Here is an 18216-nt window from a genome sequence, read left to right on the forward strand (position 1 = left end):
ACTTAGAGGAGCTCATTGTTTGGAGAAATAAAGCACTAAGCACAATGCTGTCCAGATAAAATCAGAGTTTTGTTAATGAGGAATAAAGGAAGATTTCACAATAATGCAGGCAACACATGATTTTGGGCAAGGTTGTAATGCTGGTAATTATTTCAATAAATAAAGAATGAAAGATTGGAAGTCAACAACCAGGGTTCTAATTCAACTCTGCTGTTAACTGTCACACCTAATACAACATAGCCGTGTGCACAGAGTGGCTCTGAGAACATGAGAGATCACTACCAGAAATCTAAAAGTCTGGAAATTCATGTCACTAATCTACCAGGTAGGATTTTTATGACTAGGCACAGGCCCATAGTAGAAGGCCACATGTATGAATCCAAGTGTGGTGCTAAGGAAGTATTTTTGAAAGTCATGACTATTAGATGGTAACCTACTGCAAGTCACTGGAAAGCACAGCCAGCATTGTGGGAATAATTTCTCCACTGTTTTTTAGAGTTGACACCCATCTTTCAGCATACATAGCTGTTCTTACTGTTTCACATCTTTAAAGTGCTTTCAGTTTATGATATTAATAAACTATATGATTAGAGTAAATTAAGAATCCTTAGTGCTATAAAGTTTGTTATTTAAAACTCACTACTTGTCTTGGGCACCATAAAGAAGTTAAAAATAAACTAAACTGTGAAATAGATGTAAGGAAATCCAACTAAATTTTTATTTTTCTCATGATACTAACTAATGTTTATCTGAAAATATGAATTGTTAAGTTCTGTCAAAAATATCTGATACCCTTGCTTTACTTAAACCCTAAGATTTTTCTTAGAGTCCTAGCAGGGTAATTTTGTATCCTGTATTACTTTGACAAACTGAAGCGCCTACGCTTCTAAATCTTAATTCCCTCCTCTATGATGTGAAGTATATATATTATTGGAGGTCTTTAAGATCAATTTCCCTTTAGGTATAATATTATAAAAATTTTTTTTATAAAGTAATTATTAGGAAGTAAAGGATTCTTAAAGCATACTTTCAAAGAGTAAAGTAGTAAAAAAAAATATTAACTTTGTTTTCTTGAGCCACGGTTAAGTGTACTGAAAAATATTTAGCCAAAAACTAGTTGATGAAAATGATCGATTCACTAAATGACTAACAAACCTAGAATTATCAGACCAAAACCTTAGCCCAGATTAAATGCACTCATCAGATCTGTTTCACTGGGATATGTATGGGGCCTGATCCAGGAAAATATGAGTAAAGTTCATCCATTCATTTATATAACATTGAGCATATGAGAAGCACTAGGCATCTCAAATGTTAACATGAGAAACTGATACTTAGTGGCCCAGGACTACAAATCCAAGGGAAATCGCTGCAGCAAAATCTTGGTGATACTAAAACTTAAACAAATAAAAATCTTGGGTAATTTAGCAAATAGATCATCCAGTGAACTGGCTTTTGGTGGACTGGTTTACTTCATTTACTTACTGCATTCTCCCCAAAATAAATTCTTTAAAGCTTATTTAGTTTTTAAAGCGTGTAAGACGAAGAGCAGTAAATGTACCTACCAGTTTTCTCAGGTATTTCTCCATGTTGGATCTTAACTTTGTTCAGCAAGGAAACCTCACTCTCATGTCTTTACCACATTGCCTAGAGACCGCTCCAAACTCTTTTGGTCTCCCTTCAGGCCTTCCTCCTTCACACCCTGGCAGTCCTCTCTCTCTCTCTCTCTCAATCTCTCTCTCTCTCTCTCTCTCTCTCTCAAGACTGATGTATTCGCCTTCCTTTCTAGCTCTAAGTCTCAGACCCTAATCCAGACCATCATTATTGTGTAAGTGGACAGTTGAGACACCTTTCTGTTCCAGCCTCTCAACTCCTCTTTAAATTCATTACAACTCAGGGTGTGGACCTTGAATCACCTGCACTAGAACAGCTTGAGCCTAAGGTCCTCGTTAAGAATGTCAGTCTTCTGGGGAGAGGACTTGCTTTAGTTTACTTTTAGAAAATGTTATGCCTTGTACAGAGTAGGTGCTTCAACAAATGTTTACGTAATGGAAACTATTTCTATAATATAGCCTTTTAGTATACTTTTGGAATGCGTTACTGTGTACAGTATATAGTGTACTTATATAATTATTTACTTTAATTATTTTTAATCTTATGAAATAAAATGTAAACCCTTTTTTCCTTCTCTTACTTTGTAATATTTATAGAACTGAGTGTGTTATTGCTAAAGTTTAATTACTAACTCTTGAAAGCAGAATTATAATGGTGTAATAGACTTAATCTGTCACCATGTCCATAATGTTGATCATCTATTTTCTTTTTATTCATATCTTTTAAATATTAGTCAAGAAATATTATTTTCAGGAACCATTTGCTATCTTATTCTTAGAAATTAAGAAAAAATTAACTATTTTCATGCATAATTTTTGATTGACAAAATGCTTATAGCAAATTAATCAAATGATATAAATTGTATTTGCCTTTCTCCGGGAAAGTTTATTGAGAAAAATACTTTTTTTTTAAATACCCACAACTATTTTGGCTACTCAGTGAATTAAAGCTGTAAGATAACTTCTGATTTTTCTAACAATCCATTTCTCATTTTCTAAAATCTGGGAGTCAGATGATATTACATGTAGCCCAACATATGCAATACTCTTAGAAAATAGTTACTTTCTAAATGCCAAGGGCAAAATGTAAGTAATAATGTTACTATATTTCTCTGGTAAGTTTTGGGCCCAAAATATTCTTTTCCTGTTTTGACACAGGTATGTTTTCCTTGATGAACAAAAACATAACTAAAATTGTAACTGGATAAAAAAAGATAGGTTGATTGAACCCTTTAAATCTTGGCTAAAAGTTGGTTTTATTATTAATAAGATACTTTAAAAACTGAATGCGATTCCGTGACAGACTCTCTCTCTCTCTGCTGCTCCCAGTGCCACAGCTGTCACTTTTATATTTCTCAGTTTATGTGATGCATGCTGTGTTGGTGCCTGAGAGCAGAATAGAAAAATGAAAACCTCAACTAATCAAAAGCTTCCCATATTGATGAACATAAAATTGTCTTGATGGCTTCCTTTTTAGTGGTTTATGGCCTAAATATATAGTTAGTTTAACTATTGTTCCTGTTGACTTCCTTTGAAATCACAGCAAAAAATACTTATTTTCCTCAGCATTAATTTTAAAAATTATTTTTGACATGGGAATTACTGAAAAGAATTAGTATAGTTATTACTTTTAACCTGTAGATATGGACTAAATGCCTGAAAGGTTTTTTCTGACACAATTCTGTCTTGACATAATCTTGGCTGTGCTTTCATGTCTGAATATTGTGATCAGATACTAAGTATAAGAACATGTTTGTAACATCAGTGCGGTACATGTCGTGGTCAGGAACAAGGTTTTAGAGTGAGACAGTCTTGGGTTTGGATCACAGTTCTGTTCCTTATTGCCCCTATTCCTCAGGAAATTATTTAACCTCACTGGGCCTGAATTCCCTCAGTTGTACTGTAGGAACAACCAAAAGCACTTTGTTAGGTAGAGCTGGTGTGAAGATGAAAGTATATTATGTATTCACAATGAATGAAATAAAGCACCCTGCTTGGAATGTAGGTGTAGCTGAATTCGGCTATGGTAGCAGGAGTATTATTTGTATCTTTAGTACCCATTTAATGAGATAGGCATAGACACCTTGCCCTAGGATAGGAATCATAGCATAAAATAGAACCTGAGAACTTTTGGTTGGTTTTAGTTGCAGAATTACCCACAGAGGTTCAAGCTAGATTCTTTTAAGAAAAAAGAACATTTATAAAATTTCCTTAATTTTCAAACTAAATGCGTTATCTCTAAAAGAAAAATAAGAAACAGAATACTAAAACAATTTCTTCAAAGGATTATTTTTAAAGGATGCCTTTTCAATATATGAGCATATTACTTTGGACATATTGCTATGAATTAGAAAACATAACATTGTACTTGTTTTGATTGACATATGGAGGATAATGGAAACCAGACTCAGATTGTATCTATACACTGAGCAGGAATATTCCTATAATACACTAGCATGATGCTGTTGTATGTATTTCTGTCAGGAAACTTATATTAGAAATCTCAAATAGACACAAAAGTAGACAGAATAATATATACCATGTACCCATCATCAGCTTTAGAAATTATCACGTGGCTAATATTGTTTAACATATACCCCCATCTGCTTCTCCTCTTCCATAATTTGTTGAAACAAATCTTATATGTCTTATTTCATCTGTAAATATTTCAATTTACTTATATAAAAGATAGAGACTCTTGTAACCTACAAGAGTAACCTACAAGAGTATCGCAGTAACCTACAAGAGTATCGCAGTACCATTATCACACTTTAAAATAATAATTTCTTAATATCTTCAAATATCAGTCCATATTCAAATTTTCAGTTGTCCCATAATTGTTATAATTTTCTGACCACTTTGTCTGTTTGAATCAGGATCTAGGTAAGGTCCACACTTACCTTTGGGATTTTTTAATACATATTGTGAGGCTCCTTTTTTTTTTTTTTAATATATTTTATTGATTCTTCACAGAGAGGAAGGGAGAGGGATAGAGAGTCAGAAACATCAATGAGAGAGAAACATCGACCAGCCGCCTCCTGCACACCCCCCACTGGGGATGTGCCCGCAACCAAGGTACATGCCCTTGACTGGAACCGAACCTGGGACCCCTCAGTCCACAGGCTGACGCTCTTATCCACTGAGCCAAACCGGCCAGGGCATGTGAGGCTCCTTATAGTCTGTTTACTTCTTGAAATTTATTGAAGAAAATGGGTAATTTGTAATTTCCTATAGACTGGATTTTGCTATGTAATTTAACATACACTTCTCACCCTGTTTTCCTGTGAAATTATAGTCATTAAATCTAGAGGCTTAATCAAATCTAGTTTTGATTTTTTTGGTAAGGCAAGACTAATATAGAGGGGTGATGGTCTCTATCAGGAAGCTGATGTCTATCTGGTTGTCTCTCTTTTGGGTGATTGGCAGACATGCAAGTTCGATGCTTAGATCCATTAATTCATCAGATATTGCAAAATGCTGATATTTTATCTCTTGCATTTCTTCTTGATTTATTAGCTATAAGATTTCTCTAAAGAGATACTTTCATCTATTGTTGAAATAGCCTAGTGTTTGGCTGTACTAATAACCCATGAGAACAATCCATAAGATGTCATCACACAACTGGTATTTTTAATTAATTGCCAACGTTATGGTCATTATAATTTAGAAATGGTGATTAAGGTATATATCTCTATTTATATAATGTTTGTTTATATAGGTATAGTTCTCTTTAGGTATTTAAAGTTAGCATACAAAAGATATGCCAAAGAACAAATATAAACATAAATTTAATTTTAAAAATACAATTCTTAAGGATTGTACCTGCTTTATACATTTCAAAATGTCTGTAAATTTACCTAGAATTTTCTGACTTATTGAACACTTGTGTCTATTTTTTAACACTATTTCTCTAAAATGTTCATTAAAAGGGAATGCAGTGGTGTCTTTTGAAAGAAGAGGATGTCATTCCTCGCATCAGAGCAATGGAGGGCCGTAGAGGAAGACCGCCAAATCCAGAGAGACAGAGGGCAAGAGAGGAGTCCAGGATGAGACGTCGGAAGGGCCGGCCTCCGAATGTTGGCGGTGCTGAATTTCTAGATAACACAGATGCCAAATTGCTAAGAAAACTGCAAGCTCAAGGTAAACGGCATAATGTATCTGACACTGCAATTCTCATACTGAAAAGTATGTTTCTTCCGTTTTTGACTTAATGATTTGACGTTGCTCTCAATTTCTAAAATGTAGATATTTGTGTTAAAATAAAGGGAAAATTAGGAGTCCCACTGGTAAATGGAGTTCTTTGATTAGGTAAGCTCCTTTCAAGAGCCACACTCATAAACTCATCCTACCCTATGTGTTTAGAATTATAAAAGTGGGTGATAAGCTTTTAAGGCTCACACAGAAAAGGAATCAACCAGCACTTGGCACACACCTCAGGGTTGTGCCAACCTTCTGGAATTCTCATGTTAACAGCTCCCGATTCCTTTAGGTGGTACGAGGGAATAACCAAAATATGTGGATCTGTGCAGTAAATTTTCAATCAGAGAACTCCAATTGCTGGTGAGTAACCCCATGCTCTTAGTTTGGGTTCCTCTGCAGTTTGGATATATTACATAATTTCAAAATGCCCATCTAATACATTTAAATCAGAATGTATTCATTTTAAGATAAACGAAAGATCATTTATTGGGCACAAAGTGCTCATAATCTCAAATGTATTTATGATTTTAAATTATACATAAATTATCAACATGAACATCTCCTGTTATATCTGACACAGAAAATGCTGACTAAAGTAATTCTGCTATGAGTTTGAGTTACAGGTTACAAATATGAAGCCTCTTAAGACTGTTTGAATGTGTATCAATATATGTGTTGGTATCTTGTGTTCACAAGCATCCTATATAATAAAAGGCTAATATGCAAATCAACCGAACAGCAGAACGACCAGTCATTATGATGCGGACTGACCACCAGGGGGCAGACACTCAACACAGGAGCTGCTCCTTGGTGGTCAGTGCACTCCCACAGGGGAGCGCTGCTCAGCCAAAAGTCAGGCCGATGACTGGTGAAGGCAGTGGTGGTGGCGGGAGCCTCTCCCGCTTCTGTGGTAGCGCTAAGGATATCCAACTGATGGCTTTGGCCCGCTCCCTATGGGCTCCCCCAAGGGCTCCTGGAGTGTGAGAGGGCACAGGCTGGGCTGAGGGACCCCCCCGTTGAGTGCATGAATTTCATGCACCAGACCTCTAGTATATATATATATATATATATATATATATATATATATATATCAATGTAAAATAAAGGTTTAATTATAAAATTGACAAAAAAGACTAACAGGATTTTACTACTTCTATGTTTTTTGTTTTGTTTTGTTTTGTTTATTTCTGGAGAAAAAGCCTGATTTATTTCTATTTATTGTAAACACCGTCATAATATTGACTTCTTTTTAGCTGCTTTGTTTTTATTATAAAACAGATATCCACAACAAAAGCTCATAGAACAGAGTGTTACAAAATAAAAGACACTTATTCACACTCACTTTAAAATAAAAGACACTTAAGAATAAAATTGTTAAGTTTGTTAATCTATCCAGAAATGTGTACATACATACTCATATTTATAATGTAGATGTAAATATGCAATATAACATGTTGTAATACACATATCCTTTAGATTTCTAAAATAAATGGACTTATAGTGTATATATACTATTAGCTTGCTTTTTCCCCCCACATAATTTTCTTGAACATCTTTCTGTATCAAAGCTTTTAAAACCACCTTATGCCTTTAATGGCTGAATACTAAGTAGTAAGTGATGCCACATATTGCTTTACTATACTCATTTGATCAGTCTCTCTTTGATGACTGTTTAAGCTGTTTTTTTGATCTTTGCTATCATAACCAAGGTTGCAATACATAAGTATTATACATATCTTCTATAGGTATGGCTATCTATAGTGTAAAATACTAGAGATAAAATATCCGAATCAAAGAATATGTGCATTTCAAGTTTTGATAAATAATTGGCAAATACTATCTCTAAAGAGATTGCTCCACTTCATACTTCTACCAATGGCATGCAATTAACTGCTTGGCATATAACTTCATGTCCTATAAATTTTTCTCTGCTTTAGTATGTTATTTTATGTGGTTTCTATTAAGGCTTTCATCTCCCCTGAATAGTTACTAGTGAAGATATTTTTTAAAGTTAATATATGAACATATATAGCAGTACATGATGAGTTTTTATCATCAGTATTGTCAATAAACCACTGATTCTTCTGAAGAATGTATAATAGTAGGGAGTGTGCATTGTTTTCATAAAATAAGAAAGCTTAGTATTAACTGATACCCAAAACATGGGTTCTTCTTGCATGTTTTTTTATATCTAATACAAATATCAATAGTGCCCAAAATGACAACTTTATATTTGCACACTTAATTAAATTTTATTTTATAATAGAAGTTAATTATTCATCTTTTACCCAATGATTTTTCTCCCTGTAAATTTCAAATTAGTTTGTATTGTTGCATAGTTCTCCGTTATTGCATTATAGTAGCATTTTTCCAATTTCATTACTTTTGACCTTAGTGTGTGTGTGTGTGTGTGTGTGTGTGTATCCTTTCTCAACATGTATATAAAGGGTATATGAGTAATTATTACTAATATTTACAAGTGAATGGGGTATAATATGCATGTTTTGTGGGGGAAGAAAAAGAAAGTAGGAACAAATCACTTTATCATTTATTTCTAAAAGGCTTCTACAGTAACTGTTTGGGGTAGTTAAGCTGAGGGGATTTTAGAAGTTTTTGTTCCATAGTATTATTTTGTTAGGATTCACCTAGACTGAAAAACTGGACTTAATTTGAGGTTCAGAAGAGTAAAATAAATGCAAATTTTGAACATTTATTCAAGCATTGTGACATGAGAGCTCTCTAATTTCTCAGAGACTACAGATAAGATTCTGACAGTTTAAAATTGAAAATCAGACACATTCAGATTGTAGATGTCTAAAAATGCATCATAGAATAAGAGAAATGTGCTATACTAAAAATATCTCTAATTCTATGTGAAAATAAACTTTTTTTCAAAATAAACTTTTATCTTTGAAATTTTAGCAGACTTACAGTGTCTTTAAACCATCCTATATAATAAAAGCCTAATATGCTAAGTGTGTGGCCATCCAGTCATCTGTTCAACCAATCAAAGCATAATCCTATATAATAAAAGGCCAATATGCAAATAGACCAAACGGTGGAATGACCAGTCGTTATGACATGCACTGACCACCAGGGGGTATATGCTCAATGCAGGAGCTGCCCCCTGGTGATCAGTGTGCTCCCACAGGGGTAGCACCACTCAGCCAGAAGTCCTGAGCCGGGCTCATGGCTGGTGAGCACAGCAGTGGTGGCGGGAGCCTCACTTGCCTCCGCATCAGTTGGACATCCCCCAAGGGCTTCCAGACAGTGAGAGGGTGCAGGCCGGGCTGAGAGACTCACCCCCAAGTTCATGAATTTTGTGCATCAGGCCTCTAATATGCTAATGATATGCTAAGGTCGCTCAACCGCTCGCTATGACATGCACTTACCACGACAGGGCAGATAGTCGACCTGTCGACTAGTCACTATGATGTGCACTAACCACCAGGGGGAAGATGCTCCGACCAGTAGGTTAGCTTGCTGCTGGGGTCCAGCCGATTAGGACTGAGCGAAACAGGCTGGACAAGCCCTGGAGCCCTCCCACAGTCCCTTCCTGGCTGGCCAACCTCCCACGTCCCTCCCTGTCCCCTATTGTGCACCAGTGGGGTCCTTCAGCCTGCCCTGCACCCTCTCAGAATCCTGGACCCTTTGGGGGATGTCAGAGAGTCAGTTTCAGCCCGATCCCACAGGCCAGACTGAGGGACCCCACTGGTGCACAAATTCGAGTACCGGGTCTCTAATAGTATATATTTGTAAGTTAATATTTCAAAAGATAGTTATAACAATATATCCAGCAATGATGAACAAATAAAAGAGAAGATATTGGAAACAGTTTATTTCTCAGAGCTTGAGTGAATTTTCTAGGTCTCTTATGAGTAGATATTGGAACAGTTGATTCCTCAGAGTCTGAGAGAATTTTGTAGGTTTCTTACTTATTCTCCTCCTCCATTGGGTCCTTAACTTTTTCACATTTTTCCACTTCACATCTCCTGCTGCTCAGAATATAAAATTTAAGGTACATAATTTTTTAATTAAAATTGTGTCATTGTAATCTTCCTTGCTAAAGTGAAAAAGTATGAGTTCTACATTTTAATGTTTTTCTGTCCTAAGGGTTTAAAAGTAAAAATAACTGTATACTTGTGTGGGGCTTAAAAAAAATTGACTGATATATTCATACGCAAAGATATACCTATAGATATTATAGTTTTTAAAAATGTGTGTGTGTGTGTGTGTGTGTGTGTGTGTGTATATATATATATATATATATATATATATATATATGCCAAACTTCTTTTAGAGATCATCAATTCAGCTTAGAACAAAAGGTCATACTTACACCACATTTTTTAACCACTTAATATATCTTACATTTTAAGACATATTTAGGTCTTTAAAACAGAATTCAGTGCAAGTTTTTAATTCTTATAGATTTACCTGGTACTATCATAGATGAGAACAGTATCCTTCAGGTGTATTATTATCAGAGGTTGCAGCCTCTGTGGGCCATTTGATAGATTTTTTATTTCCCAAAGTATTTTGTGAACAGGAGATCCTTTTCATGTAGTTCAGAAATTTTGATGATGCTTGTAGCCCCCTAACAATGAACATTATTTGATTGGGGATATATTTAGCATCAGCTTCCCTTTCATCTTTCATTAACACTTCAGTTGACTAGATAAAATTAGACCCCTCTCCTTCTTTTAAGTCTTGATGATAGAAAATCGGCCATAGTAACCAACTTCACCTCAGCTTGTACAAAGATATAGAGTTAAGTTCTTATCTATAATCTCAAGGTGTTCAAATTTTCTTAATGGTTTCCAGAAAGCTCGGCCGGTATGGATCAGTGGTTAAGTGTCAACCTATGAACCAGGAAGTCATGGTTTGATTCCTGGTCCGGGCACATGCTGGGTTGTGATCTTGATCCCCAGTGGGGCTCGGGCAAGATTCTCTCTCATCATTGATGTTTCCCTCTCTCCCTCTCCTTTCCTCTCTGAAATCTCTGAAAAATATATATATTTTTTTTTTTTTAAAAAAAGACGTTTTCAGAAGTAGTAGCATATAAACTGTGGAGTCAGAAAAACCTGGGTTTATATCTTGGCTGTGCTATTTAATTTTCTTGAGCTTAGTTATTCTTTTGTAAACTGGACATAATGTTGCCTATCTTGTAAGGTTGCTATAAAGATTAAATAAGCTTATGTAAATTTTATACAATTCAATAAATGGTAGAAATTATTAATAGAGCTCAAGCAATTCAGGTGTTACCAATTATATTCATTATTGGTGAATATAATCTATAGGTGTGGTTTTTGTTTCTGTGTCATGAGTTCTTTCTCTTTTTTCTTTTTAACTCAATCCCTCCCCCATCCCTACCCTCATCCCCAGCCTGCTCTCTAGCTATGAATCTGTCTCTATTTTCCTTGTTAGTTTAGTGGTTCATTAAGTTCCACAGAGGAGTGAAATCATATGGTACTTACCTTTCTCTGACTGGCTTATTTCACTTAGCATAATGTTCTCTAGGTCTATCCATCCATGCTGTCGCAAAGGATAACATTTTCTTCCTTTTCACAGCTGAGTAGTATTCTGTTGTGTAAATGCACCATACTGTTTTATCCACTCATCTACTGATGGACACTTGGATTGTTTCCAAATTTTGGCTATAGTAAATACTGCTGCAATGAACATAGGGGTGCAAATCTTTCAAATTAGTGTTTTGAGTTTTTTCTGATATATTCTCAAAAGTGGAATTGCTGGGTCATAAGGCAGTTCCATTTTTAATTTTTTGAGGTAACATACCGCTTTACACAGTGGCTGCACCAATCTGCATTCCCACCGACAGTGCCCAAATACAACAGTGATCTTGAGAAAGAAGAAAATCAAGCTACTTGGTAAACTATACTACAAGGTCATACTAATTAAAACAACATGCTACTAGCATAAAAGCAGACATATAGATCAATGAAACAAAATAGCCTAAAAATAAATACACACCTTTTATAGTCAATTAATATTTGACAAAGACGAAAACATACAATGGCTAAAGGTAGTCTATTCAGTAAATGGTGTTGGGCCCTTGCCAGTGTTTCCCAGTGGTTAGAGCATCAGCCCATGGACCAAAGGGTCATGGATTTGATTCCCAGTCAAGGGCACATACCTCAGTTACAGGTTTGATCCCTAGCCTCAGTCAGGGCATGTGCAGAAGGCAACAAATCGATGTCTCTCAAATCAATGTCTCTCTCTCTTTCCCTCCCCTTTCTTCCCTCCCTTCCACTTTCCCTAAAAATCAATGAAAAAAATAGATGATGTTGGAAAAATATATAGGTTTCTTAAAACTTCATCTGTGACATAGTTTAAAACAATGTCTAATGTAAAGTATTTTCTGAAATGATTTTTGGTGTTATGGTAAACCACTTTTATAGTTAGAAGTATTCCAACCAAGTTTGCTGGCAGAGAAAGCATGACATTACATGTTTTCTGTATCAGTGACCTATTGCCACAATAATTCTGGGAAAGAATCAACCACAAAACATCAGTGGTGTACACCACTGAGCATGACATGTGCAGATGAAATCACCTTGAGGTACATAAGGAGGCACTGCTGATCTTGGCTGTTCTTGTTCAGATGTTGGCTGTCAGCTGGCTCCATGTATCTCAACCCCCAGCAGACTAACCCGAACATGTCCTCATTCTAAAGGACAAGGCACAGAGTAAGAGTAGAAAGAGTACAAGTACACTTTTCACACTTCTCTTACATCACAACTGCTAACATCCTGTTGGCCAAAGAAGATCACATGACTGAACTCAGAATCAAGGGACAAGAAAATACATTGCACGTCTTGATGAGAGGAGCTGCAGAGTCACATTGCAAATGACATGGATAGAGGGAGGAATGAAGAACTGGGAACATTGTTATGCCCCGTCGATTCTAGTCATACTAGTACATTTATCCTTAAAAAGTATGAGAACTAAGTTAGTTGTCCTTTACTCTATACTTTTTTTTTTTTTTTAGGAGATTTAGTTTCTCTCCTTCATTAATGAAAATTTCATTGGATTCAGAAACCTTACCATTTATATAGCTCAAGTGTTAAGTTTGGGGTGACATTATGTTTGTGTTTTTTTGGGTTCTTTTTCTTTTTTATACATTTTGTTGTTTTTAAGACTGAAGCTAAATCAAGTTTTTTTGCAGTTACTTTTCTACTAAGTGGCAATTAGATGAAATGTGAAAAGAAATGTGCTTAGATTATTCTCTGTGATGAGAATTAAGAGAAGCATCATTTTTGGGTAGTTTCATATACGGGATCATATTTGATTAAATAGATTGGCAATTTCTAAGGGAAATGAACATGACATTTTCTGCCACACCATTCTCCTATTTCATTTCTAATCTTAGGCAGTTTTCTTTAAAAAGTGTTTCCTTCCTGATGATACCAATTTCACAAAGTTTTTAGGTTGTTTTTAGATGACAGTTATGTAAAGTTGTTAATGATATTCTTTAAAATTTTGTGTTTTTCAGAAATAGCCAGGCAAGCAGCACAAATAAAGCTTTTGAGAAAACTTCAAAAGCAGGAACAGGCTCGGGTTGCCAAAGAAGCTAAAAAACAACAAGGTGGGTGATTTAAATGATAGCATAAACTTTAAGCATAAATATTGGATAATTCATGAAAGACATCTCTTCTTCATTCCTTTGCTGATGGTGTCTGTGCTTTGGTTTTTCATCATAGCAATAATGGCTGCTGAGGAGAAGCGAAAGCAAAAAGAACAGATAAAGATTATGAAACAACAGGTAAGTTTACACATTGGAACTGATTTTTCAAACCCAGGTGTTATTTTAGGGATCTGTTTGTATATGTGATACTTAACCTTATTTTCACTAGTATTTCTTATTAATGTTATATATCTTATTTAGAAAGCTTTCCTTTTCATTATTTAAAATTCACCTCATTTTTAAACCATGTCTCCTACCTCCAAGTTGTCTAAAAAGTGATCACCAAACATAAATTTGTGTAAGTACTTTTAATATCCTGATAGAACTTGAATGTAAGTTGGCATCTAGAACAACTATCAAACTTTTAAAATTAGTGTATCAATAATGAAGGGTAGTGCTTAAATGTTCAAATTTTCATAACAAAAGCTTGTTCTTAAATATGTAAAGTACTAGTAAAAAATTAAATTCAAGTTATATAGAATAAGATTTGCCTCATTGCTTCTGAATGTTAAAAATTAAAATATAAATTACTATTGCAAAAACAATGAAGAAAGCATTATTTCACCATACCTAGCATTCTTTTGTACATTATAATATCCTTCACTTATCTAGTTTTCAAAATTAAGTATCAATAGACGAAGTAATTTTTAAATTCATATAGGAAAAGCATTGCCTTGATAAGACATTCAACTTCATATAAGATGGGAATATGTGAACTATTCTTCCATCTCTTACATATTCACCTAATCATTAAAGCAGAAAGGAAATTGGGGGAGACTCCTATCCCTTCAAAATTTTTAAACAGCAAGTAGTTATTTTTGAGTATGAAATGAAGTCAATTGTGTTGTGTAAGTAGCTGCTAAATAAATGTCTTGAGTTGGATTTGATGTGGTTATCTTTTAAGTTTCCTTCCAGTATTGACTAAAGCAGTATGATTAGAGAGAGTTAATCTAGAATTGGGATTCAGAATTAAGAGTTTGTATTTAGGCAGCCTAGAGTTGAATATGGGCTCTGCTACTTAAGAATATTGCTCCTGGCTAATGTAGCTCAGTGGTTTAGCATCGACCTTTGAACCAGGAGGTCATTGGTTCGATTCCTGGTCAGGGCACATGCCCGGGTTGTGGACTCCATCCCCAATAGGGGGGGAGTGCAGGAATATCATTGACCTCTCTTTCTCTTTCTCTCTCTCTTTCTCTCTCTCTTTCTCTCTCTCTCTCTCCCTCTACTTCCCCCTTCCTCTCTGAAATCAATAAAAAAAATTTAAATATAAAAAAGGGTTTTGTGACCCTTAAGTGAATTAATAAACCTCTAAGTCTATCTCCTCCATTATGAAAGAAAATAACTGCATTATCTAAAGATCAAATGAGATAATGAGTGAAAAGTGCCTACCACAGTACCTGGCACAAAGCAAATGCTCACTTTTTAAAAGATAGGTATAAAACCCAAATTGTATGGTACATTCATTCTTTTACTGTAATTAAAACTAGTCAGTTGTAAACTCAAATTCCTTCCTTTGTTTTTTAATTGTTTCTGCCAAAGAGACTATAAGTTTTAATATTTAGTGCATATTATACATATATAATTAAGTTTACATCTCATTTTAAAGTGAAATACACTTGTTTCTGTTACACATTTTAATAGCTTATCCTATATCCTAATGGCTAGAGACCCATCAAATCTCATCAGCACTTAAATTCAGCTTTGTAATCCTAAAGTCTTGAAGTGGCTACAACCAACAAATACATAGCTTTTGCTGCTTATAAAAAAGGCATTGAGTTCCAAGTTTCCAGAAACATTAATATAAATGAGCTGGTCTTAGATATTCATCAAGATATTTATCTGAGGCCAGTTTCAGAATACCATCTGACTACTACTTATTGCCAACAAAATGAATCAAACTATAGCTTAGTCAGTTACCTATTGCCTATTTTATTAAAAAAACATTTTTTTTATTGATTTCAGAAAGGAAGGCAGAGGGAGAGAGACAGAAACATCAATGATGAGAGAGAACCATCAATCAGCTGCCTCCTGCATCCTCCCTACCTGGAATTGAGCCTGTAACCCGACCATGTACCTGTCCAGGAATCAAACCATGACCTCCTGGTTCATAGGTCGACACTCAACTCCAGAGCCACACCAGCAGGGCCATATTGCTTATTTTAAAGTCCGCATTTGATCTAGAATAAATAGTGCCATGTGCTTCTTATCCTCTGGATTATTTTTTCTATCTAGTACAGCGGTTTTCAACCTGTGGGTCGCGACCCCTTTGTTATAGCTACTATGGTAACCTTTGGTAATTCTGTACTTATATCTTAAATTATTTCATTCCACTTAAATACTTTTCAACTAGATATTCAGTTCACTTTATTATCTTTAATTATCATATTTTTTCCTACAGGAAAAAATTAAGAGAATACAGCAAATCAGAATGGAAAAAGAACTCCGAGCCCAGCAAATTTTAGAGGTAGTATTCTTAAATTTGATATAATTAAAGTAATATAGTCATATAGTTTAAAGTCTGCAAAAAACAAAAATTTTACATATAAGTTCTCTTACTCATATTAATATATTCATCAGAAATTCTCTTTCAACGTAATGTAATAGTAAAACTATCTGAACCTTATTTAGCAAGCTCATTTTATCCTAGCAATGAAAACTGAGAAAACATAAAGAGAGAAAACCTCTGGACAGACAATATCATTGTCATGAAGATCATGGGTGAAAACTCATGTTCTTTACTTTTGAAAAAATCATCAGGACTTACAGTCAGATGTTTTCTTTTAATTTAGAAATAAAACATTAGAAAAGTAAAAATAAATTTTAAATGTTTAACCAGCTTAGTTTTCCAGTTTCTAATATATCCCTCTTTCCCACAAGCTGATAGGAATAGAGGACCTGTTTGGCATCAGCAAAAGCAATAGCCAAAAGATAGCAAGGGAAAAGAAAGAAAAACTCCAAACAGCATATCTAAAGGCCTAATAACAGTCTAATCTTTTAGTTGAATAGCAAGCAATTTTCAACAATTTAATAGTTGAAGACATTACTCTATCAAATTGTACATATAATAACTGATGTTTAGAATAATTGTTCCAAGTAATCAAGAAAAAAACAAATTTTTAGTGTACTATGTCTAAGCAGGCATATATCTCAAAATTACTTCCATCTAAAATAGTGAAAATAAACTTTTAATGTTAAAGTTATTCCATTATAATCTCTCACCTATTCAGGAAACTCTTACTATATAGAATAATTTATTCCCTGAGGACTCCAGGTAGCTGAAGTTTTCTATGTTTTAGGCTTTTTTTCTTCTAAACATATATACATATTTCTTTTCTCATTATAAGTTAACTTAAACCCCTCCAATAGAAAATATTCCTGTCTTAAACTAAATTGAGAATAACTACGAGGTAGTTATGAAGCTATTGGATAGGTAACGACTTAAGATTATGAAGCTCAGATTTGATAGCATGATCTTGATATTCAAAATGTGCTTCATGAAAAATTATGTTTCCATTCTATTAAAAAATAAAACACCTTGAATTTAACCACAATATACAGGTAGGGAAAATCAAATCTACCATGTTTCATTTAAATGTTACTGAGTAATGGCTTTCTTTATCTCAGATTTCAAGTATTTTTTTTATTTCAAATAAAGTGGATATGTGCAGCTTTTTAAATGTTACTGATATATTCTTTAAATAACTTGTATTTATCCGTTAAAATTTATCCTATTTTCTTAATTTGTATTGTGATCATGTTTTACTTTTAAAAACCAGAAATTAAATTTTAAAGTAACAAACACTCAATTGTTTCAGACTTTTAATAGAGTAGGGAGATAAGAAAAGCTGACATATTCTTACAAATTTAAGAATTTTCTATACATTGTAATGTTTATATATTAGAAATAAAAATTAGTATGTTAAATATAATGTTGTTTACTGTGTGAAATCTGTTACTGTCTGTATGTTCCATATTGTTTTGTACCTTGTGTGGCATGTAGTTCCGTTTTCAAGTCTGAGATTATTTTGAAGTTGTGGTGCTTTTGCATGACTTTGAGACCTGTTTTGCATGCACAGGCGAAAAAGAAAAAGAAGGAAGAAGCGGCAAATGCCAAATTATTGGAGGCCGAGAAACGAATAAAGGTTAGTTTAGATGAGAATCAGAGTTTTTGTTTTTCAAAAATAAGAACTATATGATGTTATTCCAGTATCAGTTATATGAAAAAAGTAGCTGTCCTCAAAATGACCAAGATGATGTTTAGCAGAGATACCTGTGTATAATGTGTGCTTTTATTGTATGTGTAGTGTATGTTTATATATTTTTATTTTATTATACAGGTTTTATGTGACACTTTGAGTTCTTTAAATAGCAGACATCAAATCAGAAATGCAAACTATTGTGTGATACCTGTGTATGGTTTTGCTGGATAAGAATGATCTCCCCAAGCCATTATGTGTCATTTATGTTTCAAATTGTGTCCCAAATCTTATTCTCTCCTTAAATTATAACTTTCTCTTTATTAATGTCCTGTTTTAACTGTTAAAAAGTGAAAAGGCTAAGGAAACAAAAACCAAACCTTTATCAACTGGCATTTACCATCATAAAATTAGCCATTGTTAATTATTGTAATTTCAAGTGTTGTTTGGGGGTGTTTTGGTTTTGATTTTTCTGGCATGACGTGTAAGAGACTTGGACACC

The 18216-nt window shown here is 34.2% G+C and overlaps 1 protein-coding gene across 21 annotated transcripts in view; it reads left to right on the top strand.

Moving 5' to 3' along the window:
• Positions 1 to 18216, top strand: part of BAZ2B (bromodomain adjacent to zinc finger domain 2B) — a 252927-nt gene that overhangs the window by 179982 nt on the left and 54729 nt on the right. For all 21 annotated transcript variants that reach the window (XM_070422897.1, XM_070422903.1, XM_070422899.1 and 18 more), the window contains 5 exons: positions 5543 to 5753; positions 13327 to 13419; positions 13535 to 13596; positions 15917 to 15982; positions 17595 to 17660. In XM_070422897.1, coding sequence (XP_070278998.1) covers positions 5543 to 5753; positions 13327 to 13419; positions 13535 to 13596; positions 15917 to 15982; positions 17595 to 17660 — 498 coding nt within the window. The remainder of the gene's footprint in view (positions 1 to 5542; positions 5754 to 13326; positions 13420 to 13534; positions 13597 to 15916; positions 15983 to 17594; positions 17661 to 18216) is intronic.

This window comes from Myotis yumanensis, unplaced genomic scaffold (genome assembly GCF_028538775.1).
Source record: "Myotis yumanensis isolate MYYU_CA2020_CCGP unplaced genomic scaffold, mMyoYum1.0.hap1 SCAF_8, whole genome shotgun sequence".
NCBI lineage: Eukaryota > Metazoa > Chordata > Mammalia > Chiroptera > Vespertilionidae > Myotis > Myotis yumanensis.